Source organism: Artibeus jamaicensis, unplaced genomic scaffold (genome assembly GCF_021234435.1).
Source record: "Artibeus jamaicensis isolate MK-2021 breed Jamaican fruit bat unplaced genomic scaffold, CSHL_Jam_final contig_793, whole genome shotgun sequence".
Classification (NCBI taxonomy): domain Eukaryota; kingdom Metazoa; phylum Chordata; class Mammalia; order Chiroptera; family Phyllostomidae; genus Artibeus; species Artibeus jamaicensis.
Window position 1 is genome coordinate 4773150 of NW_026521975.1, and position 12037 is coordinate 4785186.

The 12037-nt window shown below is 53.4% G+C and overlaps 1 protein-coding gene across 1 annotated transcript; it reads right to left on the bottom strand.

Annotated features, from left to right (window-relative positions):
- Positions 1-7005: 7005 nt before the first annotated feature.
- On the bottom strand, positions 7006-11591 carry PDX1 (pancreatic and duodenal homeobox 1). The gene is made up of 2 exons (XM_037166855.2): positions 11135-11591; positions 7006-7451 (listed from the first exon to the last, which is right to left on the bottom strand). Exons 1-2 carry the CDS (start codon positions 11535-11537, stop codon positions 7006-7008), a joined length of 849 nt encoding a protein of 282 aa, XP_037022750.2. The 5' UTR covers positions 11538-11591.
- Between the last annotated feature and the right edge of the window lie 446 nt (positions 11592-12037).

Consider the following 12037-nt stretch of genomic DNA (forward strand, 5'->3'; position numbering starts at 1 on the left):
CACTCGTCAAAGGAGAAACGTACTTGTTTTCAGTCTTGGCTCAGGTGTGGAATCACAAGGGAGAGCTCGGAAGGATGGAGCCGAGGCTCAGAAATAAGAGCTTAACAATCACATGTGGATGGAAAAGTATTTGACGTGAGCTGTCCTTCCTGAACCCTCTCCTTTCTCTCTCATTTCTAGCTCAACTTTCTTCCTCCAAACAGAATTTGAGTTGGTTTCCAATAAAGATACATACTGAATAGGATATTTAAACTGAAAATATTTAAAATAGATGAAGATCACATACCATTCAGAGCAGTGTTTTGAAAAGTTTGTATGGCAACCAGAGTAGAAATATATTTTATATTATGCCTTCTTAGACATAGATATCTATAACTAAAAAAGGTTCATGAAACAATCCTTATCTTCATTATGCCTGATGCACTATGATATTTTCCATTTTATTTAATTTTTAAAAAGTCTGATAACAACCCACTAAGCTAACCTCATCAGTTTCTAATAGGTTGCAACCTACTGTTTGGAAAACACTGATTTATAGAAAGGGTCATTCCAGTGTTTTATAATTATATATAACATTTGGGATCTGTCTTCCTATAGGAAAGTACCTTTCACATACATTATTTTATTTAGCTGTGACAATATTCCTGTGAGGCACGCATCTCCCCTGACTTACTAATGAGAAAAGAGACAACAAGATGCCAAGTGATCCGCCACATAGTCCAGGAGGGGAATGAATGGTGAACACAGAACTAGAAATAATCTTTTTGGATTGAAAATCTCAGCTTTCCTCAATAGGGTATGTCAGTTTGAGAGACACAGTTTAGCTCTAATTAAACAGGGATTTTAGTCTTGAGCTTTCTAATAGATAAGGCAGACCATGAGTTGTGCAGTACTCATTGTCTGATTTCCATATTAACTTCTGTAATTTGGCCAAAGACCCTTCTCTTTCTTATCCATTGGATCAGAGGACACAGGGCATATAATGTTGGCTGTGTTTTACCCAAATCTGTTTGTTTGTGTCTCTGTTTGTCCAGAGGAGAAATAATCAGCTCTGGAAACTTCTGCTCTAGAAAATTAGGCTTTCAATGTGAAATGAAAATCAATCATGAGCTTATTTCTTGCAACATATTCAATTATATACTATTTTCAGTACTAAGAAGCTCTTGAATAATATTTTGTATTTTGTTTTGGATTTCTAGAGCTGTTGAAATGGGAATAGTTCCAGGCAGTATAGCAACTTCAAATCGGCAGTATTTCCAGACAGATCCAGAATGTGAAACTTCTGAATTTTTTTTTTACAGCAGGAATAAATCAGAGAAATGATTTTTCAAACTCTTTTTTTCCTTTGAAATTTAGACTAATTTAAAATTCAGGAAAATAATATAACTTATTCAAATGATAGACACTACAACAGAAATATTCTTATAATTTTTGTTGTGTGATCATCACTAGGAGTGAGAGTTCCGTGTGCTCTGTGATGCCGATGGGAATCTTGGTCCGTGCTGATGGCGTGGCATGTATTTAACATGTCCATATGCTCAGTGTGGAGTCATGTGAGGCAGTTGAACTTGAGGCTGAATTACAAAACGTTTTATAGTTATAAGGAGCTAAAGCTATCTGTGCTTTCGAAAGCCGTATTTCATTTCTAGAGAAAACTAGTTTTAATAAAACAAACAGCAAAAGAATGTTATGATGCCCATTCCAGCTCATGATTATAAGTATAGATAGCACACTTTCATGCAGGAACCTGGCACTGCTGGGTGGCCACTCAGTAGCCCGATCCACATCGGCCAGTCACTTCCACTGTTAAAACAGCTACTGGTGGCCACTATTTACAGAGCTCCACCCCCCTTTCCTCCCCAGAGTTACCTGGGCCGTCCTTTCCCTCTGCCCCGAGCTGTCCGCAGGAGGCAACTTCCTCGAAGCAGGGTGCCAGCCCGGAGTCTGCGTCATTCCTCTTTCCTTCACAGGGAGGCCTCCTGTTGCTCTGCCTCAGTTTCCCATTAGGTTTACTGCTCCCACATCTAGTTCGTCAGAGTTGGGTTTGAGTAACACTGGGTGCAGTGTCAACCCAGAACTTTCCTCTTCAGACCCTTCTTCAGAGGGTTTCTAGGTGATGCTGTTGACATTAAAGAACTTAGTTTCAAACTTTTTTTTCTTAAAAAGAAAATGAAATCCCTTATGCAATTATGCAATACTTTAGCAGTCAGTCAGCTTCTACTAAAATTCTCACCCACGTTTTCTTAAGACAGTATTTCCTGCCTTTACACATTGCTGTCAACACAAAGAATTGAGACCTGAGTAGACAGCAGGCACCAGCAGCAATGGCGTTAGATGGCCATTCAGGTGGGGAAAAAGAGTATACAGGAACCTGTCCCTGGCCACTAGACACTCACTGATCATTGTCACCACTGCAGCCCACGTGAGACACACCTTAAACCAGGCACACAAACACATACAAGCCCCACAGCCATAGTCAGACGGGAAAAGACAGACAGACTCACCCCAAAACTCCCAAGACACACGCCATACGAATAGACACACAGATCTAAGGAGGGAGGGAGGATAAATGAGGGAATATATCAAGAACAGGCTGATTTCACGAACCCGAAAGGACGGTGTAAGACAGATTTCATTCAAACGTAAGTGCATTGAACTGAGTTAGTTGAAAGAGAGGATATGGAGAGGGTTACGGTGCTAGGCAAGGGGGCCAAAATCATTTTGGGAAATCAAGACAGCCTTTGTCGTCCACGAGGAGAAATCTGGGCAACCTGAGAACTGTTTACTCTGGCGAATTCACTGAGAGTCTGTCCAATCCCCATGACCCGGCTTTTACAAACTATAAGCGCTTCCCCAGCCGGCACAGCACGGCTTCCAGCGGTGCCCGGCACAGGGTAGGAGCCCGGTGCCTGCTGCCGAACCCAGTCAGGCTCCAGTCAGAAAGGGGCAAGAGAATCACAGGCATCAAACCTGGTTTAAAAAAACAAAAAACAAAACCCAACCAAACAAACAAACAAAAACCCTGATAGGCAGAACCTGAAATCATCAGCACCTCTCAGATATTATTACAACACATGAATGACCTTTTAAGGCGAGACATTCTTTAGCCAACTGCAAAAAGAAATACATCACAGAAGAAAAGGAGATTTTGTTTGCCGTATACGATTTCTGGCACTGTGCGATGCGACGCTACCTCCAGGGAGTTCCACAGCCCAGGGCCCCGCCCGCACAGCGCCCCTCTCACCTGGGTCTGCGACCCCAGCTCTCACTCTCAGTGGCCGTCATGGCCCGGCGCCAGTGGTGGGGAAGGAACCCTTGCAAGATACTCCGAATCCCGGCACCAGCAGTTTCCGCAAATGCACAGTCAGCGCCCGAATTTTCGCAGCACCCGGTGGTGCTCCATGAACGTACACCCCCTGCCAAAGATTTGGGAAGGAACGGTGGGGCTTGTGGCTTCACTCCGCGAATTTTCGGGAGTGGAGGTGTAGGCGGGCGCGCCCCTGGACTCCCTTTCTCGTTCAGCAAGCCCACGGTCCCGGATCCCGGTCTGCACAGGCCCAGCGCGTACTTCGCGCGGGGAACTGCGCGCGGCCTTGCGGGAACCCTGCTTTTCCTCCGAAGCCTGGAGGGCCTGCGGTGCGACTGTTCCCCACTTGAGAGGAGTGTGGTCAGCTTGAAGAGCGGAGGCGGTATGTCACCTCTGCAGTTCTGGGACCTGAGGCAAATCGAGATATTGGCAGAGAGGGGCTCTTCCCAAGACCTGGCTTGTTGGTTTTCCGGCCTCTTCCCTCCCCCAGGAGACTGGGCTCTGCGAGGGACTGGGGCTTAGAACTGCAGGCGCTCAGCCCCGGAGGCCCACAGAGCACGTCCCCCCTTCGGCTGGGCGAGGGTGGCTGCGCAGAGCTGGGGACTCACAGGTCGAGCCCCAGGTGAGTGGCCTTATGAGCTGTGGCCTGAGGGGTCGGGACAACGTCCTCTGGTTCTTGAGTGGCGCTCCCAACCAGAGCTCCTTCCTCTTTCTTCCTCTCTTCGAGGTCCCTCTGGCCAGCAGGGCTCGCTCTCCACTGCCTCCCACGGTCTCCCCGGAAGGCAGGCCTCCACTGGCCAGCCCCACCCTGCCCACTACCGCTGGCCACGCAGTACACTATTCAAAGACAACATCTCACTTCATCCTCGTCATCTCATTTCTCGTCCATTTTGTGGAAGAGAAAACGAGAGAATTAAGTGCCACACGTAGGTAAAGAGGCCTGACGTTCAAGTCTAAGGTGGCAGGCCTGGCGTTCTTCTCTGAGAAAGCACCAGCAGCCCAGGGAGCAGCCGAGTCCGCCTTTAGAGAATCTCCGCAGTGGAGCCCGGCCCTGCGCATTGGAGGCCGGGCGCCCGGTCCTGGTCAGCAGCCTCTCGCTCCTTCCCATCCCGCCCTCCCAGCCCCGGCGACAGAACCATGTCCTCCGTAGAGCAGGGAACCCCGGACGATGCAGGGAGAGGCAGCGGGCATGCCACCCGCGCCTGGCCAGTGATCTGGGGGATGTTGGGACCAGAGCCCCGGAGAGGGGAGAGGCCTTGGTGTGGAGCCCCTGAAACTTTCTTGGCCCCACCCCTCCCCAGAACGAATCTCGTCTCCTCTGCCCGCTGCCGGAGCCCCAGCGGTGCTCCCCGCTGCTCAGCAGCCCTTCCCTCATGTAAGAGGCAGACCGTCTTTTATCTGCGGAAGGTCGCGGTGGGAAATCCGAGGAGGTTCTTTAGAGGAAGTGCGCAGTAAAGACCAATGGTTACATGAACTAGAGTCATCTCGGTAGCCACAGCGTGGGGATTTGTCAAAGGAGAGGGCTGCGCAGGTGTCAGGAGACGCCCTCCCCAGTCTCTGCAGCGGCAGCTCCCCCGCATTCGGGAAATAACGCGGGCCCGTCAGCAGTCGTGATGTTGTGGAGAGATAACTACCTTCCAGGTACGGAGTCAAGCACGTTACTTTGTTTAAATTTCTATGCCCTATAGTTCACCTCCACTTTACAGACAGGAAACGGAGGTATAGGGGTGTTGAATAATCAGCATCCTGATTCTATCAGGGTCACGGGCCAGTATTAGAGGGACCTGCGGTGGTGAGGACACGCCCTGTGCGCCAGAGCCCAGGTGGGGGTAGGGCGTGAAGAGGATGCAGGGTGAGGGCTGCTCCCTGTGACCCATTTCACTGATGAGAAGGTTCCTTTTTCTGATCCACCTAATTTCTTTTCCTCCGAGGGGAGAATGATTCTATTTCTCTCAAAAACAACAACAGAAAGCAAAAGGCAAAAGCCAACAACTAAACAAAAACAAGTCTTGCTTCTCTTTGCACCCCGGAAGGAATACTAGCCGTCACTCCTGGGAGCCAGCCGACAGTCCCCCAGGGGGCAGCGCAGTGGAGATTCCAGGGCTCAGCTGGGCTCACAGGCTGACAGATGCCAAGAGGATCAGGGAGCTCCAGGGACTGGAAGCCCACTGAGTCACGGCCTGTTCGTCCCTAGCACAAGACACTCTGGACCTAGGGACCCAGGGGCATGGACTCAGCCAAAGCAACACTTCTTTGGGTGAGCCAAAGAAAAAACCTCTCCCAGACCACCTTTTCTTGGGGAAGAAAAAGGAGACCCTCCACTGGCCAACTTCGTGGTTCCCGGAGCCTCTGTGCCTAGTTCAGACCTGCTCCGTGGCCGCCCCACCCCCATGCCTCAGGGCTCTCTTCTGACAAAATCCGCCTTGAGAAGCGGCTCAAGGTAAAAATGAAACAAAACAAACCTGAGAATTCACATGCTAATACATTATGCCAATCCTAAACCCAAATGTATGTTTCTTAAGTACGGGCTCCTCCCTAGTTAGTATGGAAAAGAGAAACGATACTTTGATTTGTAAAATGAACTGGCTGGGTACAAAACAAAGGAGTCAGTTTTCATCTCTTCCCATGTTATCTGTATTTATTAAACATTTCCCACAAACATCACAACTGCATTCAAACCAAAATTGACCTGGAAACCACAGACCTGTTTGTAAAGAACTGTTAGGTAATTTCACAACTTTAAATAAAAGTAACCAGTTTCCCACCTCTTCAAACACATGCGTTTTTATCATTTCTAAAGAGATGGGTATCATACTGGCTCTGCGACTCGATTCCGAAGCGGGTCCGGCAGCCTGCTCACCTTCTACGCGGCCTCTCCGCCCTGAGACCAGAAACTAACCCCACGTCCTGGTTACAAAGTTCACTCGAGGGTCCGTCTTTCTTCCCCAAGCCCCTTGGCCGGGACCCATCTCTCCCGCTGTCTCTGGAAATGTTCGACCGAGGGGTGTACAGGGACTCTCGCCCTGCCTCCACACTCCGGCCCTGCTGCTGCCCAGCTTCCCTGGCAATAATATCTCTCCTTCGGAGCGAAGACGTGCAGGGTGAAGTCAGGATGTGTTCTGGGGAAGTTCGCTGCTGTGCTAAATGGATTTTAAAAGAAAGGAAAAGAAGGACGGAGAAAGAAATTATCCAAGTCCAAGGGCATCTATTTCGTTGGGTCTTTGAAACCTCTGACATTTCCTTACAATTATTTCTAAATGTTAAGGCAGCAGCCTGAATCGAAATGACTGTTTCTGGGCACATACGGGCACCCGGTTTAGCTGGCTTTCCATGTTCGAAAGAATGTTCCAGTTAGTACAGTTGTTGTCATCTTTTGAAGAGCTGGTTTCTCTAAAGAGTCCCTGGTTCTGGAGTGCTGGGACCTGCACGACAAGTGGGTGACGAGACCGACCCAACAATATCACCCGAAGAAGGCTCAGATCTACAGAAAGGGTCCCTTCTTCTGGAAGATCAACCGGCGTTTCCCCACCGGCCCCAGCTGGCACAGGCACCTGAGAGCGCAGCCTCTCCCCTCCCACCTGGGGCAGGAGCCGCAGCACCTGCCCCACCAAACAGCTGGTCCACACCTGGGGTCCTCGGCCTGCTCCCCCCTCCTCTGTGAGCGGTCAGAGCCTCTGGCAGGGAGGAGCCCCCACCTCTCACCGGGGTTCCTGGGGCCGCAGGGGCGCGACACTGGAGGGCTGTGGTGACGCACTAAGGCCTGGCGGCAGTCGGCCTTCTCGAGCTGTAACGGGGACAGCGGGTGGCGCAGCTCCCCCGGGGGGCGGCGGTGGCGGCAGCGCTAGCAGCTCCTCGCCCGAGGTCACCGCGCAGTCCTGCTCCGGCTCCCCGTCCCCGCCACCCCCGGCGGCTGTTCCGCAGCCGCGCTTCTTGTCCTCCTCTTTTTTCCACTTCATGCGGCGATTTTGGAACCAGATCTTGATGTGCCTCTCCGTCAAGTTCAGCATGACAGCCAGCTCCACCCGGCGGGGCCGAGAGATGTATTTGTTGAAAAGGAACTCCTTCTCCAGTTCCAGGAGCTGCGCGCGGGTGTAGGCGGTGCGCGTGCGCTTGTTCTCTTCGGGTTCTGCCGAATAGGCGCTGCCTGCGGGAGACACAGCGCCTGAGTGTGGTCCCGACCCCTGGCTCCTGTTGCCCTGCCCTGCCGTCTCTCATGCAATCCAACCGTTCATCCCCAATCCTCGGAAACCACCCCTTCTGCCACTCCGCCACCGAACCCCAGTGCCCACCCCAGCGTGGGCCCACACACCGGTTGGTCGCCTTTTCTGGGAGGTCCGGACTTTTGTGGACCCTGCGGTGGGCTCTATGAACAAGTGGTTCTTAAATGGGTTCCCGTAACTGGTGTTCATGTTGATGCTGATTAAAATGCACAGTGTAGATATCTAAACCTACTTGATTCTACAAAGACAATAAAATGTTTTAAATATATAACTAAAAAATAACCCCACTTTCTACAGATGACCCACAGTAAGAAGTACCTTACAGATCACTACCCACTTCACACAGACGTATAACCAACACAAAAATTTCAGGACACAAAATCAACCATTACCATACGTGATGATAATTTTTTCTGTTGTTTACTATTTCATTTTTTAAAAAAGGTCTCAATCCAGTAAATTGATTTCACTACCAAGTAATAGGTGCAAACTTAGTTAAAAAAAAAAAAACCTTGAGCTAATAAAAACGCTGAAAAACCTTGAGCTAATATAGCTATATATGTATGTATAATACATATGGTTATGTCTGACCATATATCCTCTCTCTTTAGTTTTACTGTAATTGGCCCCAACTCAAGAGCCAGTATATTTTCTATAATTGTTCTCATTTTAACCTCGGCTGGGCCACTGCCCTGAAAAAGAAGGGGAACTATTTACTGGGCCTCTAAGAAGGTCACTATCAGCCTCAGCCTCTCTGTCCTAGGCCTCAAATCCTGGCTGAGGGGAGGCTAAGAGGCCCGGGTTCCTCTGGGGATTGGAGGAGGCTGGTGTGTGTGTGTGTGTGTGTGTGTGTGTGTGTGTGTGTGTGTGTGTGGCGGGGGGGGGGGGTCGTGGTACGGTCAAGAGCTCCCAGCTCTGAGCTCAGACGTGGGGAAGCAAGAGCCGGTCTGATCCTGTAGGTTAGTGCCACACAACCTGTGTTTGCCGCCTGGCTCCTTGAGGCCCCAAGCTTTTCTTCTATTCAAGATACTGACGGCATGGGTGGTGGATTCTGTTGGGATAAGTTTTACTAAAACTCTGTTGGGATAAGGAGGCGGACTCCTTTTTCTAGGCCTTGTAGACAAGGCCTACATCAGTTCATGTTAGGGCAGAGGCATGAAACATTTCTCCTGTGTCTGCTGGCTAGGCCTCAGGGGGTTGAAAATCTGGTGTTCAAGTTAGAGGAGGAGGGTTAATTACACAGTAGAACCTGCCCGGTTTCCCCCCACCCCCAGGCTAAAAGTTGGCTCTGAGAAGACGCAGAGGCCCAAGCCTGAGTCAGGAAGGAGGTCTGCTTGCTGCAGGGCATCTCTGGATCGTACATATCTCTGGATCAAGCCTTCCCTAGCCTGGGGAAGAAGCATGCAGGAACACTTAAAAAGGATCCCGCTCCCCACCCCCACCCCCAAGGTTTTTAAATCCAACCTCTCTCGGGCTCTGGTCCTCTTCTGTGGGCCTCCCAGAGGTGCTGTGACAGGCTGCTGTGTTTGCGCCACCACCCTAACAAACCTAAGCTCTGGAGAGTTGGCAGGAGGGCGAGGGGGAGGAGGGGAGGAGGGGGAGGCTGTTGCTGGCGTTATGAGGAAGGTGGCAAGGTGCTGCTGGGCCAGGAGACACTGGTGGTGAGTCTGAGACAGTTCTCTTCCTAGGCTGTCTTTCAGAAGTCCCTGTTGTTAGTATTCATATCTGTACTACGAATAAAAGCCCTTTTTGGTCACTTCTTTGTCCTCAGGGACCTGAAAACCCACTATGAGGATTCACAGGCCCTTGAAGTTCTGCTCCTTGGAACGCTTTCTGGGGGAGGACCCTCCCCACCCCAAACAGCTTCAGGGAAGAGACGGTTTGGGCCCCTCACTGGCTGGCTGAGCCTGCAATGAGCCAGAGGGTGCTGGCAGAGGCCCCTCCAGCCCAGACGCTCCAGACTGGGGATGTCACCCTTCCAGGGTCCCTCCATGCCCCTGGCAAGGTTGCCGATTTTCCTTCGGGTTTTACTTTCTGGCATTTTGGATCTGCTGGAGCCCAAGCTCCACCAGAGCTGGCATAACACCCTTGCGGGAGAAGGGTAGGAAATTAGGCCACCTCAGGGCCTCCCAGCTCTTTTCCTGAAGAAGCCGCCAGCAGGCCCCGGGAGGCCGGAAACGCGTGTCCCCAGCGCCCTGCAGAAGGGAGCTCTAGAGAGGGACCGCAGCAGCTCCTCGCAGGAAACTACGGGCTGGAGGCCCTCCACCCCGACTGAAGGACGCTGTCCTCCGGCCTCCCGCGAGACTCCGAGTTCTTAGGCCCGGGCCAGGCAGGCTGGTAAGTAAGCAGAGGCGGAGGGAGGCACATCTGGAGACGCCTCGAGCCGGGGTTTCGCCGGATGTGGGGAAGGAAGACTGTGGCTGAGCTTGTTGTGGCCCTGTCCTGCCTCAGGACCGGCTCGGTCCTCACACTCAGTTTCAACAGAAAGGGGACTAGGGGAGGCGAGCCCTGGGACTCCGAGCGAGCCGGGAGCCCCCACAGCCCTGCTTGGCTGTGCCAGGGTCAGGGTCAGGGCCCGGCAGGACCCCCCAGGCCGCGAGGAGCGTCAGGGGTGCCAGCTTGAGCCTCCCCCGCACTCCCGATTGTGAGTTGGAAGGGAAGAAAAGCGCACTATTTGCAGTGCAGGTGTGACCAGAAGCGGCTTCGGCACGGAAGCGATAACATTGTGTGGCAGGGCGTCCTAGGCCGTGTGGGAAGCTCAGGGCAGGGAAAGGACGGCTGGGGGCGAGAGCAGGATCTCTGCTCTCTGCCTCCAGCTGCGGGACACCTTCCGTTACCCGCCTCGGCCAAGGCCAGGCAGACCCCGGGCTCCCGCTTCCCTGGGCAGGCTCTGCAGAAAGAGCATCTCCTTCCTCACACTGACGTCCTGACAGCAGCGCGGGGAGACCCCTGCACATACTTCTGTTTGGTCTAAAGTGAAGTTAGCATCGCAGACGCCTGGCCCAGCTGCCGGGCTCCTAGGTGAGCGGCCGGTCGCTGCCTTGCGGTGAGACCCCCACCTGGCCTCAGCTCCTGTCTGGTGCCCCCCCTCCCCGGCCGCCGGGCGTCCCTGCTTTCCCGCTCGTCCTGGGTGCCCACGAGTGCCACCATGCTGTGGTGAAGCCGCGGGACACAGGGCTCCAGGGCCCCTGGGCTTCGAAGGCGGGCTCGCAGGTACCCCGAACCCTGCTCCACTTCTTCCACCGGAACCCCCGGGAGGAGGGTCCGGGCGGGAGGAGCCCCGGCTGGAGGAGGATCTGAGGCTCCGAAGCCCTGAGCTCGGCCAGACCTTAGTTCTCTGGGAGGCGCACCGGCAGCGAGCGGCTCCCGGAGGTCAGCGTACAGGGGAGAGAGGGGTTTAAGCCCCCAGGAGGGGAGCCACGAAGCAAAGACGCCCCAAATGCGTCAGTGCGGGATGACCTCGCTGGGTCCCCGTGTACGTTAGTTCGGCCCCCGGGTTACCCGTAGGGACCAGGAACGCGAACTGGGAGAGGCCCTTCGGAGTGATCCGAGGTAGGGGCAGCCCGCGGAGAGAGGACAGGAGAGAGGGGCCGGGATCCAGGCTTACCTGCCCACTGGCCTTTCCACGCGTGAGCCTTGGTAGACTTCATCCACGGGAAAGGCAGCTGGACGCGGCTGGGCTCCTCCAGGGCGCCTGGATCGGCTGCGTCCGGGAAAGGCCCAGCGGGCGGGTGGGGCAGCGCGAGTTGAGCAGGGAGGTGGTGGTGGAGGTGTGCGGCCGTGGGGTCCTCGGCAAGCGGGGGCACTTCGTACGGGGAGATGTCCGGCGGACTGCCTTGCTCCAGCGCGCCCAGGGTGCTGGGGAACGGAGGCGGCGGCAGCGGGGGCTGGCGGCCCATGTACAGGCAAGCGGGGGGGCTGGCGCTGAACTCCGGCGCGGGGCCCCGCTGGAACGCACACGGGCTCTTGTAAAGCTGCGTGGCCGCGTAGTACTGCTCCTCGCCGTTCATGCTGCCACCGGGGCTCGGGGACCCGGAGCTGGAAGCCGGAGCCGGTAACTCGAGGCCCTGCTGCTCTCCCTCTGCGGGCGCCACGCCCGTTCGCTTTGACAGCTTCGCTCCGCTCTCAGACTGAGCCCGCGGCGGCGGGACTCGCGGGCCGGCCGCCCTGCCATAGGCTCCGCGGCGGCCCACGTGGCTCAGCCCCGGGCCGTCATTGGCCGGACCAAGGGCCTTAAGACGCCAGGCCCGGGTGCCGCGAGCGCCCGCATTTGCATTCGTTTCGATTTTCTCTCTCAGCTGAGCTCACCGTGCGCGTTGGCAGGGCTCCCCAAAGCTGGGCGCGCATGAAAATCTTAGAATTTCTATTCATTTATAGAAAGTTTCATTAGATTTTAAACGATCTATTATATGTCTGACAAATAATTTGTACATGTATATATTGAGGTTGCACATTTAAACTTTTTTTTAATATTAAATTTTATTTAGTTACTTTTCAAGTACATTTTTTA